Here is a 27434-nt window from a genome sequence, read left to right on the forward strand (position 1 = left end):
AATCCAAAACCTGGGAAAAGTGAAAGTAAAAAAAGAAAAAAAAAATCCATTATGTGATTAAAAAAAAAAAAAGTATGCACATAAACTTATCCATGGGCTTTATTCTACTTGCCCTTACATTTCCCCATTATCTTTTCTGTTGAAATAAAGCTGTGTTCAGTCACAGTGCTGATGAGTCTCTGCCATGATCACATCCTGGTTGATGAGTTTGATTCGGGGCAAATGCCTAGTGCTCCCTAGGCACAATATACAACCTGTACAATGTAAATGTATCATATTGCCTTGCCAAAGACTGAAAAATTTCAGATTTTCAGAATACATGAGCCCCAGTGACTTCAGAGAAGAAATTACTGACCTATGCTTTATTCAAAGTCTGGGCGTTAACATTTTATTCAAAAAAAGGACAGCAATTCTGTGTTTTTGTAAACAGAGATACTGACAGTTTTAACTAGACTAGGATAAGTAGTTCCTACTTGAAACCTGGGAGTTACGCAGCCTCCATTGGATAGGGAAGCACCATTCCAGAATGCATGCCAAGCTGGTTTTGCCATTCTCAGGTGGAAGTCTTCTAAACTGTGCGCTTTTCAAGATTTATATAGGAACTGTACAAGGTGTAAGGAACAGTCTGGTGTTTTCGCACTTTTCCCAGTCTTGTCTGTTTCCCATTCAAGTTATCCAAATGAAAAAGGATGGAAATAAACTGACGTCAAAGTTAAAGCCATCACGGTTCAAATATATATTTTTTTTTTTTTTTTTTACAAAACCAAATGGGTTATGTTGGGTTGGACTACTGAGTTGCTCTACATTGCATAAAGTCTTGCAAATGCATGTTTTCTTCTCCCACTGGCTTTGATGAACTATTTTACAAAATATAAGTAGACTATAATGAGTGTCTAATTGCCTGAGTTATGTAGGGTCAAATATGTACATGCTTTCCCCGAATTAACCTATGTAAATTAAAGATAGTCAGTGTAGAGATAGCAAAAGTTTTATTTCTTGACCTGAAAAACACACAGCTAATTAGGAGTTCTTACCATAATTATCAAGGTCGCGGGTCCTATAAAACTCCAAATGAAGTAGGTGTCAAGTCGGAGCCAACATCTGCAATGAAACACAAGGGAGAGAAGGCAGTCAAGGACTGGGTATGGGACATACATCAAGAGTGAGCGAGTGACAGAGAGGAATGTGAGCTGCAAAGCATTCCACTGGGAGACAGGAAATATTACATTGCTTGTTCATTTAAATGCTGAATTATGTGCCCAATTTCTGACAGCACTATTGATGGAGTAAGATAATTACCCCTGGAGGAAGCAGGAAAAAATGGCACTGGGCCTATTTGCTAAGGCCTTCTGTGTCTGTCATAGAAACCTTTAAAAAAAAGAAGGGAAGGAAGGAAGAAAAGCCAAACACATAGCTATTAATTCAAGTAGCTTTAAGCTATCCTTTTCTCTCCAATTATGGTGCTACATAACCTGTCTTTCAGCTGTCAGGCAAAGTGACATTTTCCTGTCAAGAAGATCTGAGGAATTCAGTACAAAGAAGAAATAAATTTGGTATCAGAAGATTGAAGTTTAATTAGGTTGGGCAGCCAAGCTTTGAGAGTTCTTGAGTCTTAAAAAGTGCATTGTTACTGCTCGTACTTCTGGGGTTGCAAATGATCCTTAGCAACCCATGAAGTTGATTCATGACCCAAAAGTAAATTATTAATCACTTAATTTCAGCCACATTGAATACTCCTCCAATTCTTGAAACCTCTGGGAAATTACATTTCATTCTTCAGGATGACAGGAAGACAAAATGGAAGTGACTACTGATGAGAAAGATTAATGTAAATTTTGAACAAATTACATTTGATGTTAAAAACAATATCTTAAATTATTTGCCAGTTGGCTATATTTGAGGCACAATTAAAACAAATTTCCAGTGGTAAATATTCATGGTTGTTAGTTGCATGGTCTAAACCTGCAAATAATAAGGGCTTCAATAATTCTGTGACTACAAATATTTTACCTAATAAACCTAGGCAATAGTAGAATGCAAGAAAGGAAGGAATTTATAATACCTATCAATAAAGGAATAAATAAAATATTTTCTATTCATATTTTGAAATGTTATAAAGCAGTTAGAAAGGAGAGAGATCTATATATGTCAATAGGATAGTTCGAAACAAAATGAAGTTGAAAGAAAAGATGAGATAGGGAATCTATATTATCTATACAGATTAAACAATTGGATGCTATATACACATGCACACGTGTCAAAAACCTTACACCAAAACAGTATTTTATGTTTTGATGGATGCATTCATATATGTAATTTTTTAATGAATAGGAAAAAAAATCACCAAACTCAGGTTAATGGTTGCCTCTCACATGAGAAAAGACTAAAAATGTAACAAATGTGCTTTAGTTATGTTTTATTTTAATAATTATTGACTTTTTATGTATCAAAATGCTAATATTCTTAATGTCCGAGTGGTGAGAGCAGTGATTTTGATTATGTTGTTTTTTTCTTTTCTGCAATCATCTTGGCCTAAGGTAATTTTAAGTTTTAAATGATCTCATCAAATGTTTCGCTAAAATAAAAAAATGTCACTCAATGTTAGTTTTACAAAGCTTTAATTTTCTTTTTTTAAAGTTGTCTCCATTTAGCAGATCCTTTATTTGAAAATAGGACTTTCATTGGGTGATCTTTAAACATGAAAGTGAAATTAGAAATTATTTTTATTCTTCAAGAAAACTCTTCAATGTCTGGTACAAGAGACTTAAATTCCCTTTGGAAATTGAAGAGTGAAAGAAGCAATACGGAAACCCTGAAAATGTCCTAAGTCAGTTATCCCTTCAGGGGGGCTGGCCAGCTCTCCCATCTTCTGGAAGGCTGTGTGGCAAGAATCCTGTTTCTAATTTGATTGCCATATGGCCACACCTGCTGTTGTTTTTGGCTACACGCTGGCTTTCTCTAAGCTTTCTCCCTTTCCTCTCTTCCAAATTAGCTACCTTAAAAATTTACATGATTCTTGCTTTAGTTCACTGTGCATGTGCTGCACAATTTTCCCTGGTTTAACTTGGAGAAGAGAATTATGTCAGTGCATATATGCATGCCTGGGCACACAGAACTTCAAAAATCTGACTCGTCAACATCATTTGGATACAATGCAAAATCACTGGTTAAGGGGAGATCAGGATGAATTATTGAGACTAAAGATACAAGCAGCATCATTTACTTCATAAAGCATAATTAAGTACAATTTATAGATGGACATATAGATCTGCTATAGAAGAGTTTGATTTATTTGAATGTTGCCTTCATCTACCAAGAAATATTTAATTTGTGATATTTGTAATTTTGGTAGACTAGGCTTAAATTTTTAAAATACCTCAAATATCTCGATATATATAAAATATATATATAATATAAACTAAATATATATCATCTATACGTTATGTTTATAGAAGTAGTGCAAAAAAGACATGATTTATTGTTAAAGAACAAGTGCATTATGACTACATTACGTGTATATTTGAAGTCATACTAAAACCATTTGAAGCAATATATATATTTATTCTGGAATTCAAAACAGGGCTTCAAATATTACATGACTTGTCCTTTTTCTCATTTATTTAATACAAATAAATCATTTAAACTGCCTTTTGTAGCTTATTTTTTCAAATAATAAAAGCTACATATATTTATACATGGTAAGGTTTTACTGATGAGGACGGCGCTGTGGCATACTGGGTGAAGCTGCCACCTGCAGTGCCAGCATCCCATATGGGCACTGGTTCATGCCCCGGCTGCTCCACTTCCTATCCAGCTTTCTGCTATGGCCTGGGAAATCAGTAGGAGATGGCCCAAGTCCTTGGCCCCTGCACCAGTGTAGGAGACCTGGAAGAAGCTCCTGGCTCCGGATTGGCATAGCTCTGGCCATTGCAACCATCTGGGGAGTGAACCAGTGGATGGAAGACTTCTCTCTCTCTCTCTCTCTCTCTCTCTCTCTCTCTCTCTCTCTCTATATATATATATATATATATATGTATGTATGTATGCCTCTCTGTAACTCTTTCAAATAAATATATAAATCTTTAAAAAATTAAATGTTTTGGCTGGCACCATGGCTCACTTGGCTAATCCTCCACCTGTGGCACCAGCACCCCCGGTTCTAGTCCCAGTCGGGGTGCTGGTCCTGTCCTGGTTGCCCCTCTTCCAGTCCAGCTCTCTGCTGTGGCCCAGGAAGGCAGTGGAGGATGGCCCAAGTGCTTGGGCCCTGCACCCGCATGGGAGACCAGGAGGAAGCACCTGGCTCCTGGCTTTGGATCGGCACAGTGCGCCAGCTGTAGCAGCCATTTGGGGGGGGGGGGGGGGCTGAACCAATGGAAGGAAGCCCTTTCTCTCTGTCTCTCTCTCTCTCGCTGTCTAACTCTGCCTGTCAAAAAAAAAAAATTAAATGTTTTACTGAATAAATATGCTACTGGTTTCAGCACTTTAAAAATTGTGTTAGAGGCAGTCACTTGGCCTAGAGGTTAAGCTGATGGTTTGCACACACCTACACCCTATATTGGCGTTCTTCAAGTCAAGGCGCAGATCTGTTTCTGACTCTAGATTCCTGCCAGTGCACAGCAGGTGATGTCGCAAGAAGTTGGGTCCCTGCCACTAATGTAAGAGACCTGGATTGAGTTCTGGGCTCCTGGCTTTGGCCTAACCCAGCCCTGACCATTGCAGGTATCTGGGGAATAAACCAATAGACGAGAGTATTTTTTTTTTCTCTCCTTTCATCTCCATCTCCATCTCTCTCTGTCTCTGCTTCTGAAGTATAAATAATTATTTAAAATTTTACAAAGCTAGTGCTAAACCCCAAGGATAAACTGTTACTCTTCTTTAGAAGTATTCTCTTCCAAAATGTGAAAACATCTTTACAAATTAATCATAAAGGTGTCGATATCTCCACAAAAATGTCAATTACCATTCCAACAAGTACCAACCACCTTCATGATTATTCAGAAAAAAAGAAAATAATTTCTCAAAGCAGATGATAGTAATTTCACAATACTAGATAACACAAACCCTGATGACCAAACTTTATCCTCTTCCATTGCTAAACTACCCCTCTTCATTTTATCATCTGTCATTTTGGAAAGTCATGGTTCTGTATTTAGAAAATAATATGGCCATCACTTCTTGACCTTTGGTTAAGATCAAGGGTAGAAAATGATATGGCCAAATAACCAACATACATTAATGTCACCTAAAATGTACACCTTACAATATTTGAAAATACTAATAACAGGGTCAGAGTGTAGTGCCTTCATCCGAGTTAGCACATGTGTGTAGTGCCATGAAGATGCTTTGGGACACTGTGCTGTTCATTTCATTTACTCTTATGAAAGTAGACATGTGACTATTACATTTTTTTGAAGTAACAGACTTTAGCTCTGCTGTTTACTTCATTTCCTACAGGATGTTAAATCATAGACTAAAGTTTCCTTTATATTAAATGTAAACAGTAACAATCTTGGCTACCATCAGACCAAGCAATTTACCCAGCTCAATTACATCAGGTTGGTCACGAGGGTTTCTAAACTATATAACCTCCTTGCTCTTTTATAGATGCAGAAAACTCTATATTTGTACCAACTATATGGTTATATATGGCTTGTACCATATATAATGTCAGGAGAATGAGGAAAAAATAATAAAAAGAAGGAACAAAACAGGAAAGGGACAGATGCATCAATTGTAATAAATTTAATTCTAAATTTATTGCATTGTACATTTGTTGAAGTTTTTTAAGTGTACTTTCCATCACAGCACACTCATAAACCAAATCGTCTTTAAATACTTTGTGACCAAGTGCACAAATTGGACAGGTCACCACAATAATACAGGAATGTGGTGACATCTGTGTTAGGCAAGACTAACACTCATTTATACATCTACAGTTCTGGCTCTTAGAATTAAAAATGAGCTCTAATGTATGAATACAGCATATGTTGTCCTTATGTTCCCAACCTTTTATTCTTTTTAAAAAAGAACTTTACTATATCACCAGCAACATATATCTTACACTCCTATGATGGACTACACATGTATGAATAGCACTATCTATTATACTTTAACACAACTAAATATTGGAGTAATTCCTGTGGGTCCATCTTGCTTGCATCGATACGAAGTGATAGCATAAGAATTAGAAACACTACTTTAATAAATGGATGCTTTTGGTGCCGGACTGTGGTATAGCTGCTGCCTGCAGTGCTGGCATCCCATATGTGTGCCAGTTCAAGTCCCAGCTGCTCCACTTCTGATCCCACTCTCTGCTAAGGCCTGGGAAAGCAGTAGAAGAAGGCCCAAGTCCTTGGGCCCCTGTACCTGCAGGGGAGACCTGGAAGAAGCTCCTGGCTCCTGTCTCTCTTTTTCTGACTCTGCCTCTCTGTAACTCTGCCTTTCAAATAAAAAAAAAAAAATCTGAAAAAATAATAGATGCTTTTAATACAATTTATTTTATTTTTTACAAAGATTTATTTATTGATTTGAAAGTCAGAGTTATACAGAAGGAGATAGAGTGTCAGAGAGAGAGAGAGAGAGAGAGAGAGAGGTCTTCCATCTGATGGTTCAATCCCCAGTTGGCTGCAACAGCCCGAGCCATGCTGATCCAAAGCCAGGAGCCAGGAGCTTCTTCCAGGTCTCCATGCAGGTGCAGGGGCCCAAGGACTTGAGCTGTCTTCTACTGCTTTCCCAGGCCATAGCAGAGAGCTAGATTGGAAGTGGAGCAGCTGGATGTTGAACCGGCACCCATATGGGATGCCATAGCACTGGCCCCAATATAATTTATTTTATATTAAAAAATAACACTGATCATAAAATTTGTATTCATTTGTTTCAGCCAAATCATAGTACCAGTAATAATATTTCTGATTTAATAAATTATTATATATGCCACTTTATATAATATATACATACATGTGCATACAAATGCACATATCAGGGCACTAAAAGTCTGTGCAAAGGGCCAGCATTATGACACATCAGGTTAAACCGCTGCCTGCACGACTGGTATCCCATAGGGTGCTGGTTCTATTCCCAGCTATTCTTCTTCTCATCCAATTTCCTGCTAATGCACCTGGGAAAGTGAAGGAAAATGGACTACATGGACCCCTGCCATTTTTGTGGGAGACCCAGTTGAAGCTTCCAGCTCTTGGCTTTGGCCCGACCTAGCCCTGGGGCCATTGCTATGATATGGGGAATAAACTAGAAGATGGATAATATCCATCTTCTCTAACACTCTCCATCTCTCTGTAACTTTGCCTTTCAAATACATAAATAAATCTTTCAAAACAAAGTTTGTAGAAAATAGAATAAAAGGTAAGTTTATTTTGGGGGCAAAAAAAGGTTGAAATCCACAGTTTTTCCACAGTCTGTTTTTTTCCTGAAGCACTCTCATACACTTGTGTACTTGCACATACACAGACTCACCATTTCAAACACCGGAATAGTCTTGCAACTATTTTGTAAATATTTCTTATTTTACATATTAAGAAAGTAAAACTCAAACCAAAGCAGTTTGCCCATAGCCATGCAGTTGATATGCAGTTGAGTCTAAATTCTACTCTAGTCTGACTCCAAATCCCTGTGGGTACTCACGGCTTCTCCAAGAGAAGCAAAATTGGTAAAACTGTCAATTAATTTATAATTATAAATCCTCAATGGGTAGATAGGAAATACAATAGGTAATACACAAATTACTGAGACATGTCTCAAGCAAAAGTTTTAGTATCTCTAAGTAACTCAATTGCAATTTAATTTATATATCAGAAACCATTTATTTAGAGGCTACAGTTCAGGGTGCATGTTTGCTGTAACAGTTAAGATGCCTCTTAGTACACTTGCATCCAACGTCAGAGGGTCTGAGTTTGAGTCCAGCTCCCAATACCAGCTTCCTGCTAATGTGTATCTTGGGAGGTAGCAGGTGACGGCTCAAGAAATTGGGGCCCAGGGCCGGCTACCATCTGCAGCTCCAGATTCCCATATGGGTGCTGGTTCGAGTCCTGGCTGCTCCACTTCTGATCCGGCTCTCTGCTATGGCCTGGGAAAGCAGAAGTTGTCCTAAGTCCTTGGGCCCCTGCACCCACATGGGAGACCCAGAAGAAGCTCCTGTTTCCTGGCTTCGGATCGGTGCAGCTCCAGCCAATGCAGTCATCTGGGGAGTGAACAAGCAATGGAAGATCTCTCTCTCTCTCTCTCTGACTCTCCTTTTCTTTCTGTGTAACTCTGACTTTCAAATAAATAAAAATAATTTTTTTAAAAAAAAAAGTTGGGTCCCTTCTACTTTGGGAGTTGAAGACCGAAGTCCAGGCTCCTGGCTTTAGCCTAGCCCTGCCCTAGCTGCTGTGGGCACTAGGGAAATGAATCAGTGGAAAGAAGATCTCTCTTTCTCTGTCCATCTCTTTCTCTGCCTTTCAGATAAAATGAAATAAAAATTATTAAATGGATATATTATTCAATTGTTATTAAGTTATTTTAAAGATTTACTTATGGGACTGGCACTGTGGTGAAGCCACCACTTGCAGTGCCGGCATCCCATATGGGTGCCGGTTCAAGACCTGGCTGCTCCACTTCTGATCCAGCTCTCTGCTGTGGCCCAAGTCCTTGGGCCCCTGCACCCACATGGGAGACCCAGAAGAAGCTCCTGGCTCCTGGATTAGGATCAGTGCAGCTCTGGCCATTGCAGTCATCTGGGGAGTGAACAAGCAATGGAAGATCTCTCTCTCTCTCTCTGACTCTCCTTTTCTTTCTGTGTAACTCTGACTTTCAAATAAATAAAAATAATTTTTAAAAAAAAAAAGTTGGGTCCCTTCTACTTTGGGAGTTGAAGACCGAAGTCCAGGCTCCTGGCTTTAGCCTAGCCCTGCCCTAGCTGCTGTGGGCACTAGGGAAATGAATCAGTGGAAAGAAGATCTCTCTTTCTCTGTCCATCTCTTTCTCTGCCTTTCAGATAAAATGAAATAAAAATTATTAAATGGATATATTATTCAATTGTTATTAAGTTATTTTAAAGATTTACTTATGGGACTGGCACTGTGGTGAAGCCACCACTTGCAGTGCCGGCATCCCATATGGGTGCTGGTTCAAGACCTGGCTGCTCCACTTCTGATCCAGCTCTCTGCTGTGGCCCAAGTCCTTGGGCCCCTGCACCCACATGGGAGACCCAGAAGAAGCTCCTGGCTCCTGGATTAGGATCAGTGCAGCTCTGGCCATTGCAGACAACTGGGGGAGTGAATCTTTAAAAAAAAAAAAAAAAGATTTGTTTGTTGATTTGAAAGCGTTACAGAGAAAGATGAGAGATGAAAAGAGAGATCCTCTATCCGATGGTTCACTCTCCCAAGTGGCTGCAAGGGTCAGGGGTAAAAGCCAGGCTGAAGCCAGGAGCCAGGAACTTCCTCTGGGTCTCCCAGATTGGGGGACAGGAACCCAAGGACTTGGGCCATCTTCTGCTGCTTTCCCAGGCCACCAATAGGGAGCTGGATTGGAAGTGGAGCAGCTGGGACTCAAACTGGTACTCATATGGGATGCCATATGGGAGGCTTAACCCATTGTATCACAATGCTAGCCCCAACATAATGTCTCTATAACTCTTAGCACACTCTCCATCAATTCCTGAGTGAAATATTACAGCTACTTCTGCCTAGAATACAGATCTACATCTCTAACAGTAGCTGTAAAAGTTATCACACTTTTGAGTTCTAATAAAACTTGAGTCCAACACATGAATTTTCATGCAACATTTTATTGCATTTTAAAAAAAGATTATTTATTTGAAAGGCAGAGTTACAGAGAGAGGAGAGACAGAGAGAGAGAAATAGATCTTTTATCTGCTGGTTCACTCCTCAAATGGTTACAATGACTGGGGCTGGGACAGGCCAAAGCCAGGATCCAGGAGCTTCTTCAATGTTTCCCACATGGGTGCAGGGGCCCAAGCACTTGGGCCATCCTCTGCTACTTTTCCAGGTGCATTAGCAGGGAGCTGGATTGGAAGTGCAGCAGCTGGGACTCAAATTGGAGCCCATTTAGGATGCCGGCATTATAAGCCATGGCTTAGCTCACTGTGCTACAGATCTGGCCTCTTATTGCATTTTGATGGTAACTGGGCAGTAGTCTTTATGATCTCTGATATAGCTCCATTGTGACTAACTCCTTCATAGGAAAATTTATGCTGAAACCAGAATTCTTAAATATTATGATAATTTCTATCTTAATTCTTAAATATGATGATAATATTTATAATAGTGTTCTTAGGTGAGCCAAAGATTACACAATAAACTTTCAGTCTCCAATGCACATGTACAGAAAACATGTTCTTTAATTTACTAAAATAATATATGAATATGCACACATACTCCTTATATACATATTGAATGATTACCTTGATCTATCAATAAAAATACTTCATTATTTGCGCCACTCCCCACTAGTGAAACCATAGTCAAACACATCTACTGATAGTGTACCTAATAAGGCAGATGCTTCATGTCAATAAAACAGAATAAGTTAAAATGCTTTGTGTCATAGAATAGTTGCTTAGAGAAATACTCCAAATGAGTCATTATAGGATTTCATATGAATGGGTTAAAGTGCTTAGAAATTATGAGCAAACATATAAAGTAAATCTGTGCATGTAACACACAGATACTATCATCAAGTTCAATGTTCCTTGAGTAAGCTCTTTCTGGAATAATATTATAGTGTGAATTTTCAAAAAAAATCAATAATCACTTTTCTACCCCAATGCTTGTGCTGGTTAGATGATGAAATGAAAATAAAGAAATCTGGGGTCTTTAACTACACAGGGAAGATAGATTATGCCTTTTGGAGCTACTCTTGAACTAGTGAGGCAGGGAGACTAACGTAAGATTTTGTAGGTGATTTATAACAGTTTTCAGATCATAAAGTTTGATTCCAATTGTTTTTACGAGCTTGGCTATTCTAGTACTCTAAGATGTTTGCTGATTGAATAGAAATGTTCATGTTTTAATCCACGTCTTTCAGGATCCCCTTATCAATTTTTCAGACCAGACTTTAAGTTTTACACTATTCTCTGGGCTTTGCCCCTTTCCTGTGTCACCGTCTTCCAATCCGCCATGATGGTAACACTGCTTTTTCAGTTGTGGATGTGAGGAAAATGCTACAAACTATTAATGTGACTTTTTATAAATGAAAATTAACTGTTCCAGCAGTTGGCATTTTTGGTAATACTGCAATGCTTTCTGTTGCCATGAGATGGTTAGATTCATTATTATAAAATGAAAGTATTTACCACTGAATTTCTAAATCTGTTCTGTTTGGATTGTTGTTCAGCCAACGCCAGTCTTGCTGTAATCATATTCTGACAGTGCCACGCTGCATAGATTCACTGAATGCTCATATGGATAATAGTACGAGAGATGAGGGAAAACACAAAAGCAGAGATAAAATGGAAATAGGAGCCTAATATTAACAGTGCAATTTAGGTCTCTGGTCTACTAGTTGAGATTTAAAAAAAAAAAATGACTATTAGTCTTTTAAATGGATTTTGAAAATGTCTGGTAGTAATGATTAAATATTATTCTAGGGCTTCCATAGCCTTGGCAGCTCATGACAAGAGCCTCAGGTGATTACTGATGTCATAAATAAGAGTGTGAATTGTTAAATCAACAATGGGAGTCTCTGTGCACCTACTCCCCATGTAGGACTTCTGCCCTTAATGTGTTGTGCTATGGAATTAATGGTAAAACTACTACTCAAACAGTACTGTATACTTTGTGTGCCTGTGTGGGTGCAAACTGTTGAAATCTTTACTTAGTATATACTAAGTTGATCTTCTATATATAAAGATAATTGAAAATGAATCTTGATGAAGAAGGGGATGGGAGAGGCAGTGGGAGATGGGATGGTTGTGGGTAAGAGGGAGGTTATGGGGGGAAAAGCCATTATAATCCAAAAGTTGTACTTTGGAAATTTATAATTATTAAATAAAAGTTGAAGGAAAAATGAAAAAAGAAAAATAAATATTATTCTAGATACATTCTTGAAAACAAAATACAGATAAAAAGATTTCATTAAGCAAACATCTGAAAATGACTGTCTTACAAGCATCATAAATTGATGATAAACTAAGCAACTTCTCAAAATCAAATTATGTACGCATTGTGTGTATGTGTTTCATACATAATAAGTTCAACAGCTCTGATAACACTTCACAGAAAAACATGAACCATCAGGCAGATGGAATGTGAAAGTTACTGTTACCTGTATAAAAATAGCATTTGTGTAACTACAGAAACGATTACTTTATCTCTTACCATTGGTAAGATTTTCTACTTTTTAGAAATGTAAGCTATTATTACTATTATTAAAGGTTTCAGAAATACAACTTCATTGTCAGTATGATAAAACAGACACACTGAGAGAAGAGCAAATGGAGAAATGTCTATTATTTGTATTACAGTAAACATATTCACTGGTTTGATGCTAGATCTACTTAGGTTAGTAAAACTGAGGGGTAAAAAAATTAAAAGTCCTAAAGTTCTCAAAAATAAGTGAAAAAAATCTTCTAAGATATAAGCATTTGCTTTACTGAGTGTTAGTTTACCAGCTGAAACATTGGTCTGGATACCTTTATCCCACACTGGTTCGGTACCTGGCTCCAGTTCCTGACTCGGGCTTCCTGCTAATACGGACCCTCAGAGGCAGTGATGATAGCTCAAGTACTTAGGTTCCTGCCACCCATTCACCAGACCTCTAAGATCTCAGGTCCTGGCCTTAGTTCTGTCTGTTGCGGGCATACAGGGAGTGAAGCAATACACAGGAGCTTCTCTTTCTTCCTCGCTCTCAAACAAATAAATAAAAATTAAAAAAAAAAAATAGAAAGTGGCCAATATTACTTCTCTAAATTATGGCTAATTCCTATTTATCTTAAACTGGGGACTATAAATATGTATACCTTAAAAAAGCAATGCAAATTCTAAGGAATGTAACAGCAGAAAACAAATTTGGCCTAATGGGTAAGATGCCTAAGTCCATATCAGAGTGCCTGGGTTTGAATCCTGGTTCTGGATCCCGAATTCAGTTTCCTGCTAATGCAAAACCTTGGTGGGGTGGGGGCTGTGGGAGTGAAGATCCAAGTAATTGGGTTCTTGCCACCCAAATGGGAGAGCTGAATTGAGTTCCTGGCTCTGGCCAGTTGCAGGCAGGAGAAAACCATTGGATGGAGGTGCTCATTCACTCATTCCCTCCCTGTCTCTCAAATAAATAAAAATTAAAAAAAGATGGCAAAGTTACATGAAGAGAAGGGTCAGGTGGTGTGCAGAAAGTACAAAATGTCATATGAAATAAAATACAAGCACTCAGATACGGAAATTGGAATAATGATGATAGATTTGATAAGGACCAAGATCTATAATTCTACATGCAGAAATTACCCAAGTTATGTCAAGATTCATTGCTTGCATTTTTCTTTGATGAAGCCCCAATGGAAACATGATCCATTCACTTCAGCTTCTCTATGAGGGAAGAATGGTTCCCTTTGCAACACCTATTACTCAGGTATTGAATGAGTTGAATGAACTCCCAAAAAAAGTAGACGTTAAATACTTTTTCCACGTATTCTGAAAGCCTCACTGTGGACAATCCATTTAACTTGTACAAGTAAGATACTAAAATGCTTTATGCCCATCTGTGATAGAACTATAATGAAATTTTCCTTATCCCTTTCTCTTCCTCTTTCATATATCCTCCCTTTTGTCTGCATCTGTTTTGCCTCTCTTTGTGTTGGGGAAAATCATAATTGCAAAACTGAACTATTAAGGCTTGTTTTAACTCAGTGCCTGGGAAATAAATTAGCCTGTATTCCCACACAGTAATAACATCAGTAATGAGAGCTTCCAGTCATGGTGCAGGAAATTAAAGCAACGATGGCCAAAGCTTTAACAAAGTCACAAGAGAGTACATATTATTGATTCTAAGAAAAGACAGATTTCTATTATCCAGAAAATGACATCTGTTTCAAAAGAAATGACTAAAACCAAAGCAAACAAGTCAAGTCAGTTGAGTCACAGGAAGATTTGCAAATACATATGGAGGGAAAAAAATCACTGTCAAAAATAAAAGGAACTTTAGCAGAGCAGAACTGAATGCTTAAGAACAGCATTTGAACTAGTATAAAGTCACAGACAACTCAACCAGTCAACTCAGTCTCTGAGTGGGAAAGTGCATCACCATAAAAACGCAAAATCCTAGGCTGGCACTGTGGTATAGTGGGTAAAGTCACTGCCTGTGACCCTGGCATCCATATGGGCACTGGTTCAGGTCCCAGCTGCTTCATGCCAATCCAGTTTCCCATCTAATGCACCTGGGAAAGCAGCTGAACATGGCGCCAGTGCTTGGGCCCCTGCATCCATGTGGGAGACCAGGAAGAAGCTCCTAGCTTCAGTCTGGCCCAACTCTGGCCTTGTGGCCATTTGGGCAGTGAACCAGTAGACGCAAGATCTCTCTCTCTCTCCTTCTATGTCTCCCTCTCTCCGTCTTTCTCTGTCACTCTGCCTTTCAAATAAAAGAAAAATCTTAGAAAAAATGTAAAATCCTGTGATCCAGGGGAAATGACTGCTAATGGCCATCTTTTGAAAATATTCTCAAATTTGATAGTGGGGGTGAGTGCATAACATTGTGAACACATGAAGTGCAACTGAAGTGCATACTTTATGGGCAAGAATTTCATGGTGTGCGAATGATATCAATAAATAAATTACTTAAAAATGAAAAATACCTCTGATCAATCATATGCCTCTGACCTAAAATGCCTTTGAGGTGCCTTCAGGTACTGTTTTTCCTAGTCCTCATCTGTTCTACATTTGTCACTGGGATCCACAGAGTGAACTCAGATTTTACTACAATTCACAAAGGTTAGATTTAAAAATAATTAGGAGTTACATTTAGACAGATGGCTGCATATAGCCTGTCACTGTACTCAAGGGGGAAAAAAAAAACAGAAATTGGACGGTTTTCTTTTAATGGCACTATTGGTGCCCTAGCCCAACGACATATGCAGTTGAAACGATGCTCCCAGTAACTCTGGTATCCTCTCCTGTCATTCCTCCTTATGAATCCTCACTGCTGGGAAGCAAACTGCTTTCCTGCCAGTGTGTTCAGGCTGCTGAGTACCGGTGGGAAGTTAGGAAATTTGGCTTACTAACTTCTGTACAAATTGGTATTATCTAACTCATCCGAGACTTCACTGCTGCTTGGAGATCTTTTTACTAATGTCTAATTGGCTCCTGAACACATTTTCCATAATGTTCATTTCAAAGCTCTTCAATTCTCCAGTCTTCTCACTGTGACCTCACCTACTCACTCACCAGAAGTTAGCGTCTCCCACCTGATGGAGAAGTTCTATGTCAAAATGTACATTCCCTGTTCCTTCTCTCACATCTCAAAAAAGATACAGCATTTTAATTTTTTTTTATTAGACAGGCAGAGTTAGACAGTGAGAGAGAGAGACAGAGAGAAAGGTCTTTCTTCCATTGGTTCACCCCCCCCCCCCCGAAATGGCCGCCATGGCTGGCGCGCTGCACCAATCCGAAGCCAGGAGCCAGGTGCTTCCTCCTGGTCTCCCATGCGGGTGCAGGGGCCCAAGTACTTGGGCCATCCTCCACTGCTGTCCTGGGCCACAGCAGAGAGCTGGACTGGAAGAGGAGCAACCGGGACTAGAATCCAGTGCCCATCTGGGATGCTGGTGCCACACGTGGAGGATTAACCAAGTGAGCCACGGCTGGGCCCCCAAGCATTTTAATCTTTAGAAAATAAAATCCGAGCTGATTGGAAACACAGCTGATTTGGCTTATCACACTCATCACTGCCAAGCTTCAGAGGCAAAGGCAATTCATTTATCTGCTCCTTGGTTTTCACATCTTTAAAGTTGATGCCATGGAAGTGGTAAATTCAAAGGACAATACTAAATCAAGGTTTTCCTAATTTTGTGTGTAGTCTTCTACTTTCTGGCCCCCTAGGACTCATTTCATCCAGCTTCTTTATGTTCAATACAAACCAAATATATTTTCTCTCTGTGCTAGAAATGTGATTCTTCTCACAAAAGACATGCTTAAGATCTCTTCTTTCAAAATGATCCCTCATCAGAGTTCTGTGTTCACATTTTCTCATCACATTACTTTTCATGTCACGGCAGGCGGCATAACCATGGCTGGAGTTATACCCATTGCTTCTCTTGTGCATCTGTCTACTGCTGGGAGGTAATATAAAGGCCTTAGCTTCCAAGAAAATCCAAAGCCTTTATTTCAACTAGACTTAAGAGGAGGAAAAACAAAGCAAGCCAGCAATAACTTACACTTTATCTGTTCCATAGCTCCTGTAGTCTACGGCTGCGGACACAGCCACGATGAGAGCGGGCATGCCGTAGCCAACCAGGTAAAAGTATTTCCGCCGAGAATGCTCGCTCTCGAAAACCTCCACCAGCATGATGTAGAGCTGCACTCCCTCCAGAAACATCCAGGTGAAGGCAGCCAGGAAGAAGAAGTGTAAGAGTGCAGCAAACACAGCACAGGCGATCTAGGAAGAGGAACGAATGAGTCAGTCAACGGCCACCACACAGGCCATCTGTCAACAGCCACAAGACTAAAACAAACACGTGTCAGGACTGCAGTGACAAAACAGGCCCGCAGAAGAATAATCTAGACAAGATTCCTGAAACAGGGAGATGGAAAACTAATCAAATGTAGCTTATCTTGGAAAACTGCATTAATAACAGCCGATGGATGACAGCATGGCGTTAAAGAAAAATAAAACTTCAGAAAAAAAACTCTAATAAGAGCCTGTGGATAATGATTACTGAGGGTAGTCTAAGGATTTTTAAATAGATCTTGGGAATTTTTCTCTTGGCCATGGTAATGTGTGCACTAACATCTTAAGTTCTTTAATAATACATGAGAGAGAAACATGAAAGCCAGGGGGGAATAAAAGCTCTTAAAATTAAATAATATCATTAATTGCAGTCTTCTATGGTGAGAGTATTAATTATTAGTAAGTAATTATTTCTTCCCTGCCTTGTTTCAGAAAGAATTTAAGGTCATATTGGAAAGTTTATGCTGATCAGATGCAAACATGGATCTATTATTCCAGAAGTGCTGTATTTTTCTGATTATTTTGGTCACTGTCCTAAATTTTGGTTTATGCAAGCTTGGTCAAAATAGACATTTGGCATTTATTTTTGAATACTCTCTAAGTCATTACAAGTTTCAGCTGAGCACCTATTAATTTCCTGTTGTCGGTTCCTGAAACACTCCTTGGGATTCTTCGTTTTTTTCCAAGACGTTTTGACTAAAATCTACAGCTTTTACTAGAAAAGATCAATAAACTTACAGAAATGATAAGAGTAGTATGACTCACTGAAGTGTATGAGCCCTAAGAAATGAGGCAAAGGGTAGGTCAGTTTCAGTGGGTTACAGTGATGGCCGTGAGAGAGACAGGAGGACATTCAGTGTCTGAGAGGCTGAAAGAAATCAGGTCCTAATCAGCACTCATATGAGGCCTATGGGAGAGGGCACCTAACTAGCACCACGAGTGAAGAGGGGTTTGACTGAGCTCTATTCTACGCATGTTTTTCATATCAATCATTATTCCATATGCTCCTTGTCAGACATTGGTTTTGTGCAGTATGCAATGTTTGGTGGAGTTCATCGTAGCATATGTAACACCAGGAAATAAAAATAAGAATACAGTTTCTAAGTGAAAGGAAACTACACAGTATCTGAATTGCAGGTTAACAAGAGAATAAAATAGTAGCTTTTTGGAAAACAACATAATTTTCCATTTATTGCCTGCTAGAGTCAGAATTTCAACTATTAATTTTGGTTATCATAGGCTTTACTTTTTGGGGAAAAGAAACATGTACTTTGATTGCTTATTCATACATATGCATTTGTGGGGAAAGCTGTCACGTTAGTATATAATAACCAATTAAAATATAATCACCATAATTGTATCTTTTGCAGCCATTAAGCATGAGTGTATAATTACAAACATGAATCCAACTGCATTTTTACTATAAAGCACTCCACACATATGGACACATACCAGAAAACAGTATGGAGTAAATGAATGGTTTATTAAGCTCTGAATTATTTGGGAAAAAAAAATGGAAGTTTTTGTTTCTTTTGAAGTTTTAGTCATGACAGCAAACTTGCACAATGTATATAAATCTTAAGTAAACACAAAGGACCACATAAAAATTATAAGTGGGCATGAAATCTATGCAATATATTAGTTATGTCTCCTATTCACTAAGGGTACTTCTAGAAGTTCAAGGAAAATGGAATAAGAAAAACAGTTTATTTTGATGCACAAAATTTTAAATTCATGGTTTTTTCATAATATACATTTTCCATGAACATTCATGGAACTCCTTGTATACATGGAATTCAAAATGTTTTTGCACCAAAATAAATTTATATTCTAATTGCATTCTCTACAAACTTATTTGAAGACTTATTTTCTGCTTGGTTTTACCAACAATAGTCGGATAGTATTGTTCCTGTTTTTTCCTTCTTTTTCTTCCCTTTGCTCTCTTCTTCTCACCCTTGATAGGACTAAATGTAAGCATTAGTGAAGAGTGAGGCTGGAACTTAAAGGGGTGAACAGAAACCAAGCAAATCTAAAAGTATCATACTTTGGTAGAGTTTATATATATAGTAAAAATGACCTACAGATTCTACTGTTCTCCAAAATACATCACTTAGAAAACCTTATTCCATACATTCATATTTTAAGATAGTCAACTGTTTATAAAGGTAAAGTATAAAGCTAAAAGAAACTACTACTATTAAAATAGATTCCTTCACTTCATAAATGATATTACTAAACTTTCCCCAATATTTAGTTCTATGGTTTAAAAGAATGAGGGAAAAAAACAGTGAAAATAAGCAATTCTTCCAAGAGACAAGTTTATGAAACAATTTCTAAAGAAATGTCCATCACTTTCACTGCTGGTGGGAATGGAAGATAGTTCACTACCATGCAGTCCAGCAATCACACTCGCTGGTATTTACCAAAGGATAAAAACTTGTATCTGCACAAAACTCTGCATACATGTTTATAGCAGCTTTGTTTATAAGCACCAAAGCTTGGATGCAAGAAAGATGTCCTTTAGTAGATGAATGGAGAAATAAACTGTGGTGCATCAGACAGTGGAATATTATTCAATGCTAAAAAAAATGAATCATCAGGTCACAAAATGATGTAGAGGAAACAAATGCATACTACTAAGTGGGGAAAAAAGGCACCTCAGAGACAATAAAAAAAAAAAAAGGAAAAAAACAGTGGCCATGAGTTTGGAGGATTTTCAGGGCCGTGAAAATACTCTGTGTGATAAGAACAGATAAATGCCATTACACATTTGTCCACACTCACAAAATATACAACACTGAGAATGAACTCTAATGTATGAAGTTTGGTGGATAATGACAGTCTGCACAGGTTTACCAACTGTCACAAATATATCTCTCCAATGGGGGGTGTTGACAATGTTGACAACGGAGGAGGTATGCATGTGTAGTGGCAAAGGTTATATGGACATCTTTTTTTTTTGCTCAAGTTGTGGGTTAATCAAAGACGTCTCTAAAATAGAAATCTATAAAAAAAAAGAAATGTATACTTCATGTATAACATTCATTGCTTCTTTATGACAATAGGACATAGGACATAGAAAGCATAGTCAGATCTGAAAGACTGTATCATAGACAACTAGAAGTAAGGATGCTCGCAAACACAAGTGCTCCAGCACCGGAAGTAGCAGGCCTCTGTAAGTGGAGAAACTTTCACTAGTATAAATGTAGATGGCTTACTGGTTGGTCAGTCCGGTTAATTCCAATCAGGAAGAGCAGCTCTGCTACAAAGAGGCTAATGCAGAGGTTCTTGTGGATGGTGTTACGGTCACTCTGGAGCCCGCGGAAAAAGCAAAATGTGAAGATGCAAATCAGGAGACAAACAAGGGACAGCAAAATTCCAACCCACGTGATCACATCCAGAAGAAGGTCATGAACTGCATCACTGTGCTGCAAACAACAGAAAAACCGTAAGTTGCAATCACGCCTCACAAACTGCAAAGTCTTCTAAGGGCCTAGATTCTGGAAACGTGACTCTAATAGTGTACCAAAAATCCTCCACATCCACATGAATAAAATAAATTATTAGTGTTCAACCTTCTCTCTGATGTACGAGTCGCTGCAAATTCAGGGATGTCAATATGTTAGATATAAATACTGAAGCAGGTCAACTTAATTCTGGTCAAATATTTCAAGGAAAATTGTTTTTTTAACCTATACTACTTTTTTAGACTAATTTTCATATAACTCCTGGTGAAGAATATTCTATTAAAAAATTAAGCTATACATTTAGGAAGTGCTGTCTCAATTGATTTTTGAATCACCTAGGGATTCTAAAAATAAAAAAGCAAGGCTTTGTGCTATAAATCCTTTATCAGAATTTCCAAGGCTGAGTTCATAAAAGGACGTATTTTTATAAAGGTTCCCACTTAAGTCTACTGAACAGCCACATATGTGTACCATTTACTTAGTGGGAAGATCTAAAAGAATGAGGAAATTCATTGGATTTATATTCATATTGAATGGCTTAAGGACATCAGGAAGTCTGATCCTCGAAGGGTTTTTAATGAACAGAGCCTGCTACACATAGATAGAAAATAAATATTCAGAACTGCTCTGTCCAATATCAAAACAAAACAGACAGCAGACCTAAGAAACAAGAAAAAGTTCATAAAAATACTTGTACTTCATGGAACTGCATTTTTTTTTTTTTGGTTCTGTTAAAATAGGCCTGTGAGCTCCATACTTGCCATGTTCCATGGTCTACCCACTATTTCCTTTCTGTTCTTGTTCTATGAATCAAATCTCTGCTTCTATCCTATGGTAGTTTGCCTTCACCCAGAACAACTTCTCTGAGGCTGTAAGTGTACCAAGATGTCAGAGCAGAGTTGAGAATTTGTCTGTGACTGTCACTTCCTCTAAGTAAGCTTTCATCAGGAGAATGCATAAACAAATCTGGATTAATGTATTCAATGATATGTATAGAAAATAATGGAAAACCAGTGTACTAGATTTGTATAAAAATGGACACTTCACAAAAAAATCTGATTCTTTGAAAAAGCAAGCAACATAAAGATCTGCAGAGTATAATAACACTTGTGGGAAATTTTAAACCACACAAATCAATGACTGATTTTTATAGATAAATACACAAGTAGTAAAAGTATAGTATGTGCATGGACAAATTTTCAGTGGAAAATAAACAGCTGTATTTCTAGCTGATACCTTTCCAATTATATAGTTCATATATATTGGTTTTAGCTTTAGGGTGTAAGTGACCACACTTTTGTTGTTTTCAAACAGATTAATATTCAGGTTTCCTATTTTCTTTTTTTTTTTTTTTTCAAACTTCACACTCTCAATGATTACTCTGAAGGAAGGTACTCTTAGAAGTGAGTCACCATGCCATAACCTGAACCAAAACACTTCTCCTGCTGCCAGATACGACTTCACAGTGGTTACTTGATGAAGACCTGCACTAGGACATGGTCAATGGGATCATTTCGGTGGATTCCTGCATAACTCTCAGTGTATCCCTCAGACAGAGCTCAAATCATGAACACAAACCACATGAAATTTGGTTCTAACTGCTTTGCTCTCCCGGGGATATCACTAGCACAGTGTTGGGTCTCTGATAGCTCAAATTGCTTTTTCTATTTGAGAGTGCAAAGTGGTTAGTGCTACCTGATTTCTTCAACAGAGAGCTATTTGCTTTCTTCTCTGACTCTAGAGAAAGATGCTGTGAGTGAGTACCCAGCGCCAATGTTCAGCACAGCAGTGTGCGTAATGGGAAAAACGGTAGCTATAATACCTTCTCAAATGTATCCTAAAGATGCAAGACATTTTTTAAACAGTAGAGAGAAGGAACTAAAGACTCCGGCCTCTGCCTGGGTAGCTGCATTATTAGAAATGTTTTTACTTTATTCAGTACCTTAGTAGGTGCTTCTAAAACCCCATACAGAGTTATTGAGAAAAGAATACCAGATTTAAAATGCCAGTAGCAAAAGTACATGACTCTCAAATATAGAACAAGCAAATCCAGTGATTAGTTCACCTTTCAGTTACAATTATTTAGGCTGAAAAATATCAACACCAACTGTGGCCATAATAATAGGATGGAAGCATCCATCTAAGGCAACTCAACACCTAAATCTTACCAGTAAGATGAATGAAAAGGAACAATGAACATGAAATGCTAACAAAGATGTAAATTTAAAGGACCTTGTTTATAGTATTCTATAACAGAACGTCAGAAAGCCAGTGCATGAACAAAACAAAACAAAACAAAACCTCCCTTCAAATAGTTGGCCAACTAGATAAAACTCCCAGGTACAGTTGTAACAATGTAAATATTAGTCCTGTATCAGAGCTTCCTTGTTAATGAACACCATTTACCTCAACACCTATAACACAAACTATAAACCACTATGTATTGAGAACACAAATCATAACCATCTTACTATATCCCACCTCCCAGTACCATGCTTAAAATATTAAAATGGTTAGTAAATATTTGGTTTTAATGATAATATTCCTGTTCTTCTTAGATCAAATACCTGAGAGCTGAAAACTTTTAAGTCTGTATAGCTTTGTCATCCATCTAATCTCTATTTGTATGTTTTATGAGGTATCAAATATTACATGTTCAAACCTGAGTTCTTAATATTACCCTGTGCTATTCTCTTCCCCCAACAGACTTTCCTCTCTCTTTTCCCGATCTCAGTAAATAAAGACTCCATTCTTTGAAATGTTCTGGTAAAAAATTCAGAGGTCCTATTAATTCCTTTATTTCCTTCACACAATCCATTTAATCTGTCAGGGACTCTATGGATCTATCTTAAATCTGATGGCTTCTTATCACCCTAACTGTTCCAATTTAATTGGAACCACCTCATTTTTTTGGAATAGCTTCCCAATGGGCTCTCCTAACTTTGACTCCAATTCCCCTTCCCTGGGTATTCGGTAGAGCAGAGCAATTCTGTTTAAATACATGTCTGGTCACATCACTCCTTTGGCCAAAGCCTCCACCTAAATAAAGATGTAAGACCCACAACCATTACAATGGCCCATGCAGCCCCATCAGATCCACACCCATGACACAGTTTTCCATTCTCTTCATCAGTCATTCCACTTTAACTTGGTCGATTCTGCTTTCTGAAAACATCAGGGATGTCCAGCCCCAGAGTTTTTGCACTTGAGGTCCCCTTGGCCTGGTCTGCTCTAACAAAAAGCAGCTGTAAGTTTTGTCATTCTTCTTTAGTCCTTCCTTCAAATGTCTCCTTGGCACAGAGGGTTCTTCTGAGTAACCATATCTGAAATTATTGTAGACACCTTTTTTCTCCATCTTGATTCTATGGCTTTAACTGTATTTTTTTCCCATAGGACTAATACAAACTACATATTTCATCCCATTAGAAAGTAAACTCCAAGAATTTAAACTGTATTCATTTATTCTGATCACAAATACCCAACCCCTGAAAAAAAAGATTCATACAGTAGAATTGATGTCCAATAGATATGATTTAATAATTAACTCTCTTCTACAATTGGTTTAGATTACAAGCAAGTTGTACCATACTGCCTTTTGCCCAAACATGAAAACTCTCTGGTTCTTAAATCATTTGGCCTAAATTTATTTTACTAAAAGATGAAAAAAAAAAAATACAGGTGGAGAATAAGAAGGCTTTCATACCCTAAGATATACTGAAGTGTCAAAATATCAATTATGAAAATGGAGTCAAACATACAGAATAAATAAGAAGACTTTCAAGTAATTTCTGGAGTCTACAAGCTTGAATTTAACCTTGTGACTGCAATTTGGTAATTGTGACCTTGAACAAACTAGAGAGGCTCCTGAACTTACAATGGGGTTAGGCGAATATGCACTGAATCCAGGTCACCTACCCAACATCACAGCTCAGCAATATAGCACACTGGCCCAGGCCAAAGCAAGGGATTCATGCTGGGTCTGCCATGTGTGTGGACTGGAAGTGAATCAACAGGGACTTGCACCAGCACTGGTATGGGATGCCGGTGTCTCAGGGGCAGCTTCAGCCAGTGTGCCGCCACACCAGCTCCTCTATTTCTTTTTCTGACCTGAGTACATTGTTGTTTTGTTTTTTGTTTTTTTCATGCCTCACAACAATGCTCATTTAAATAATCCAACATATGTATGAATGATACAGGGTAGATCAGAAAGATAAAAATAATAAATGTTATTTTAATTATACATACCAAACGTTATCCAACCAGTTAACCAATGGCCTAATTTCAATTTATAACATTTCCATTTTAGTTTATATTATCAATAATATTTGAGTTATTGATAAATTAAGGTCACAAAGTGCTCATAGCATCTGAAGGAGGCAGATTTTAACTTTAGAATATAAATTCTAATTTTAATACTACACAATTGTGTTTATTGACTTTTAAATAATAACAGGAAGACTGAACATTTCATCTAAATATTCTTCATTAATTAAATTATAACAAGGAAGCCAATCGAATTGCCAAGATTTACATTAAAAATGTTTCCCAGGGTATGTACAAAAGACTGGTATAATTTATGGCAAAGACTGTTTGGAAAACTTACAAAAAAATCAGAGGTTTCAAAGATATTAGTTTCTTCAGAGAAGATGAAGAGACATGCGAGTAAAACCTCAGAGGGGAATGACAGAATGAATCACCAGAAAACGGTTTCAGGGAAGTCCACGATTCTAACCTCTGTAAAAGGAATTTTTATCAAAGCAGTATTTGTTTTTCAGCCTTCTATGAAGTCCCTGTTCATGTGGGAAATGCCAAACGTTTTCTAAGAACAAGTTTCTGATTTTCCTTTTATTTTTATTTGACCAAACCTGCCTTGTCACTATGGATAGCTCAGGAAGTACTCAAATGCCACAGAAGAGTGAATGATGGGGAGAAGGGATGGTTTGAACAATAATGTCTTGAGAAATCTACTCTTTCGATGTAAAATATCAACGATACCAATATTTCCATTTGATGAAACTAAAGCTCAGTTCATGGACTAGGGAAATGTGACTTTTGGTTTATGATGTACAAAAGAACAATCTGACCACATTAATACATTTTTTTTATGGGAATCTTGAAATTTCAATTTTATTGCTAAAAGAGCAAAGAGGATAGATTTAAACATACTCATTTTAACTGCATAAATTTTGCCAGTTGAGACATAAAACCATACGAATTCATTTTGAACCCCTCTAGATCATTTTTCCTTTTTTAAAAAAGCAATTTTAGAGAGTTGCACATTCCAGACACTGCTTGAACAATCACCCTTTAATAATTATTAACTGCAGGCCAGTAATTATCAAGAACCTATTTCACTTTCTGCCTAATAATATATTATTTTAATGTTGAGTCGGATTTGTTAAAGTACAATAATATGATTTTTAAATTGCCTGTTAAGCTTATCTTGTTGTGAAATATCCGTAATGGAACTAATACGAATTTCTTTTTTAATTCAAATACATAAGCACTTACTTTACTATCAGTATATCACATGAGCATAAAACATCAGCTTAAATTCTGAATCTCACTGCAGAAAGTAGGATTCAGAAAAGCCAATTTCCTGATAAATGTGGCATAAACTCTTGGAAAGAAGTTCCTGGCATTTCTCTAACTTAGTGAACCAGGTCACCAGACTCAAGGGTCACCCCATAAGCTCTTGGGAAAGCAGTTTGCTCAATGGTCTCAAGAATTGGGATTTTCTTTATAGAGCAAGATGAAAGAGTATAGTAACTCAGTAAGGAGGACCACATGATTGTAGCTCTTACTTTTTTATAGTAAATTAACCAAAACAACCTACCACCAATTTTCACATTTGTAGCAAATGAAAATCAACTTAAGTATTTTTCAGGATTTCATTGCTAAAATATAAACACTATCAAGTAACAGTACACAAATAACTGATCTTTGGAATCAGTAAAACTTACTCAACAAAATCTCTCTTATTTCAGAATTATATTGTGGCTCACTCTAAGTTATTTGAGATTTTCTTTTCTGAATTACAAAATATTTTCACCATATTTAGTGAATTACATTCAACTACCAGAATGAAGGGAAGAGGGAAGGATATAGTGGAAAATGTGAGAACTAAGTACCTTAAAATAGCTAAGAGTTTAACTCAGATACAGGTATGAAAATGGTCTATTACATTTGACTAAACAGAAAGCAATTGGTGAGCAACTGGATATTTTTAAAGGAAAATGAAATAACCCAAATAGTAGGAAAGAGAAGGATTTTAGGAGTATCTAAAGTGGGGTGAAAGTAGAAAATGAAGCCAGCCAGATAGAAAACTTCATTTCCGCTACCCACTTCTCCTACTGACTATTCCCTTCCCCAATGTTAATGTTGGGTAACCATGATTTGTACTTCCCAATACTGGATCATCCACTGTTGCATTGCTCTGGGTAATGTGATATCACTGTGAAGTTTAAGTGGGTTGTGCTCCTGAGCTCCTCTTTGATGTTGCCTGTGGATTACTTGTATTTTATATCAAGATCATACTACTTTAATTTTCATATTGTGATCATTTTTCTACTAGTTCACCTATCAAAGCAAGCATGACAATGCTGAAAAAGAAGGCTACTCTACTGTATTCCTTTAAAAACAAATGGAAGTAGGCATAAAACTAGATCAGAAAAAGAAACAAAATAGAGCATACTGCACACTATGCAGAAATGAATCTGTGCAAGGCAAGGGAGAGAATTAAAAATGCTCCCATGGAGACTGAATCACACAGGCAAGTCTCTGTAAGTCAATCAAAACTTTATCTTCTGCCCTAAAGACACCAAAGCTCTGTTGGAAAATAATGGTACTTAAATTAGCTTGGATATAGCAAACAATAAATATGCGTTATTGTCTCATTTCCTTTACTCTGTGCACCTGGGCACTCACTTTTTCCGATTGACAGGTTGCAACTAAGTGACCTTAGGTTCAGCAAAATGGAAAATTTTGATAGCTAGTACATCGGTCTCTTATAGTGTAGATCTGATTTTGTCAAATCCCACAAATGATCATAATTTCCACAGTGTACAAGTGATGAGTTGAGTTATGGCATCTCAACAAAGTTTCCTGTGGCTTTTAGGTACTTGGATTTGCAAAGTGGAGTTTTGAATCAACATCTTGAATCCTTTAAAGATCATAATGAAACTTCAAAAGGGGTAAAGACTTAGCATCTTGTTTAGATATGGACATTAGTCACCTATCTGCATATTTGACATTATAAATGTAAATTCTGAAAAATTCCATTCAGCCTACAATGTTCTTAGAAAA

General features: G+C 37.5%; 1 protein-coding gene across 18 annotated transcripts in view; it reads right to left on the minus strand.

Moving 5' to 3' along the window:
- ADGRL3 (adhesion G protein-coupled receptor L3) overlaps positions 1–27434 on the minus strand; it is a 486726-nt gene that overhangs the window by 77328 nt on the left and 381964 nt on the right. For 17 of the 18 annotated variants that reach the window (XM_062199279.1, XM_062199276.1, XM_062199283.1 and 14 more), the window contains 3 exons: positions 19881–20090; positions 16370–16590; positions 1035–1101 (listed from right to left, as the gene is read on the minus strand). In XM_062199279.1, the coding sequence (XP_062055263.1) occupies positions 1035–1101; positions 16370–16590; positions 19881–20090 (498 nt within the window). The remainder of the gene's footprint in view (positions 1–1034; positions 1102–16369; positions 16591–19880; positions 20091–27434) is intronic. The other variant, XM_062199284.1, reaches the window with a different exon arrangement.

The sequence above is a fragment of the Lepus europaeus genome, chromosome 8, assembly GCF_033115175.1.
Source record: "Lepus europaeus isolate LE1 chromosome 8, mLepTim1.pri, whole genome shotgun sequence".
NCBI classification, from domain to species: Eukaryota; Metazoa; Chordata; class Mammalia; order Lagomorpha; family Leporidae; genus Lepus; species Lepus europaeus.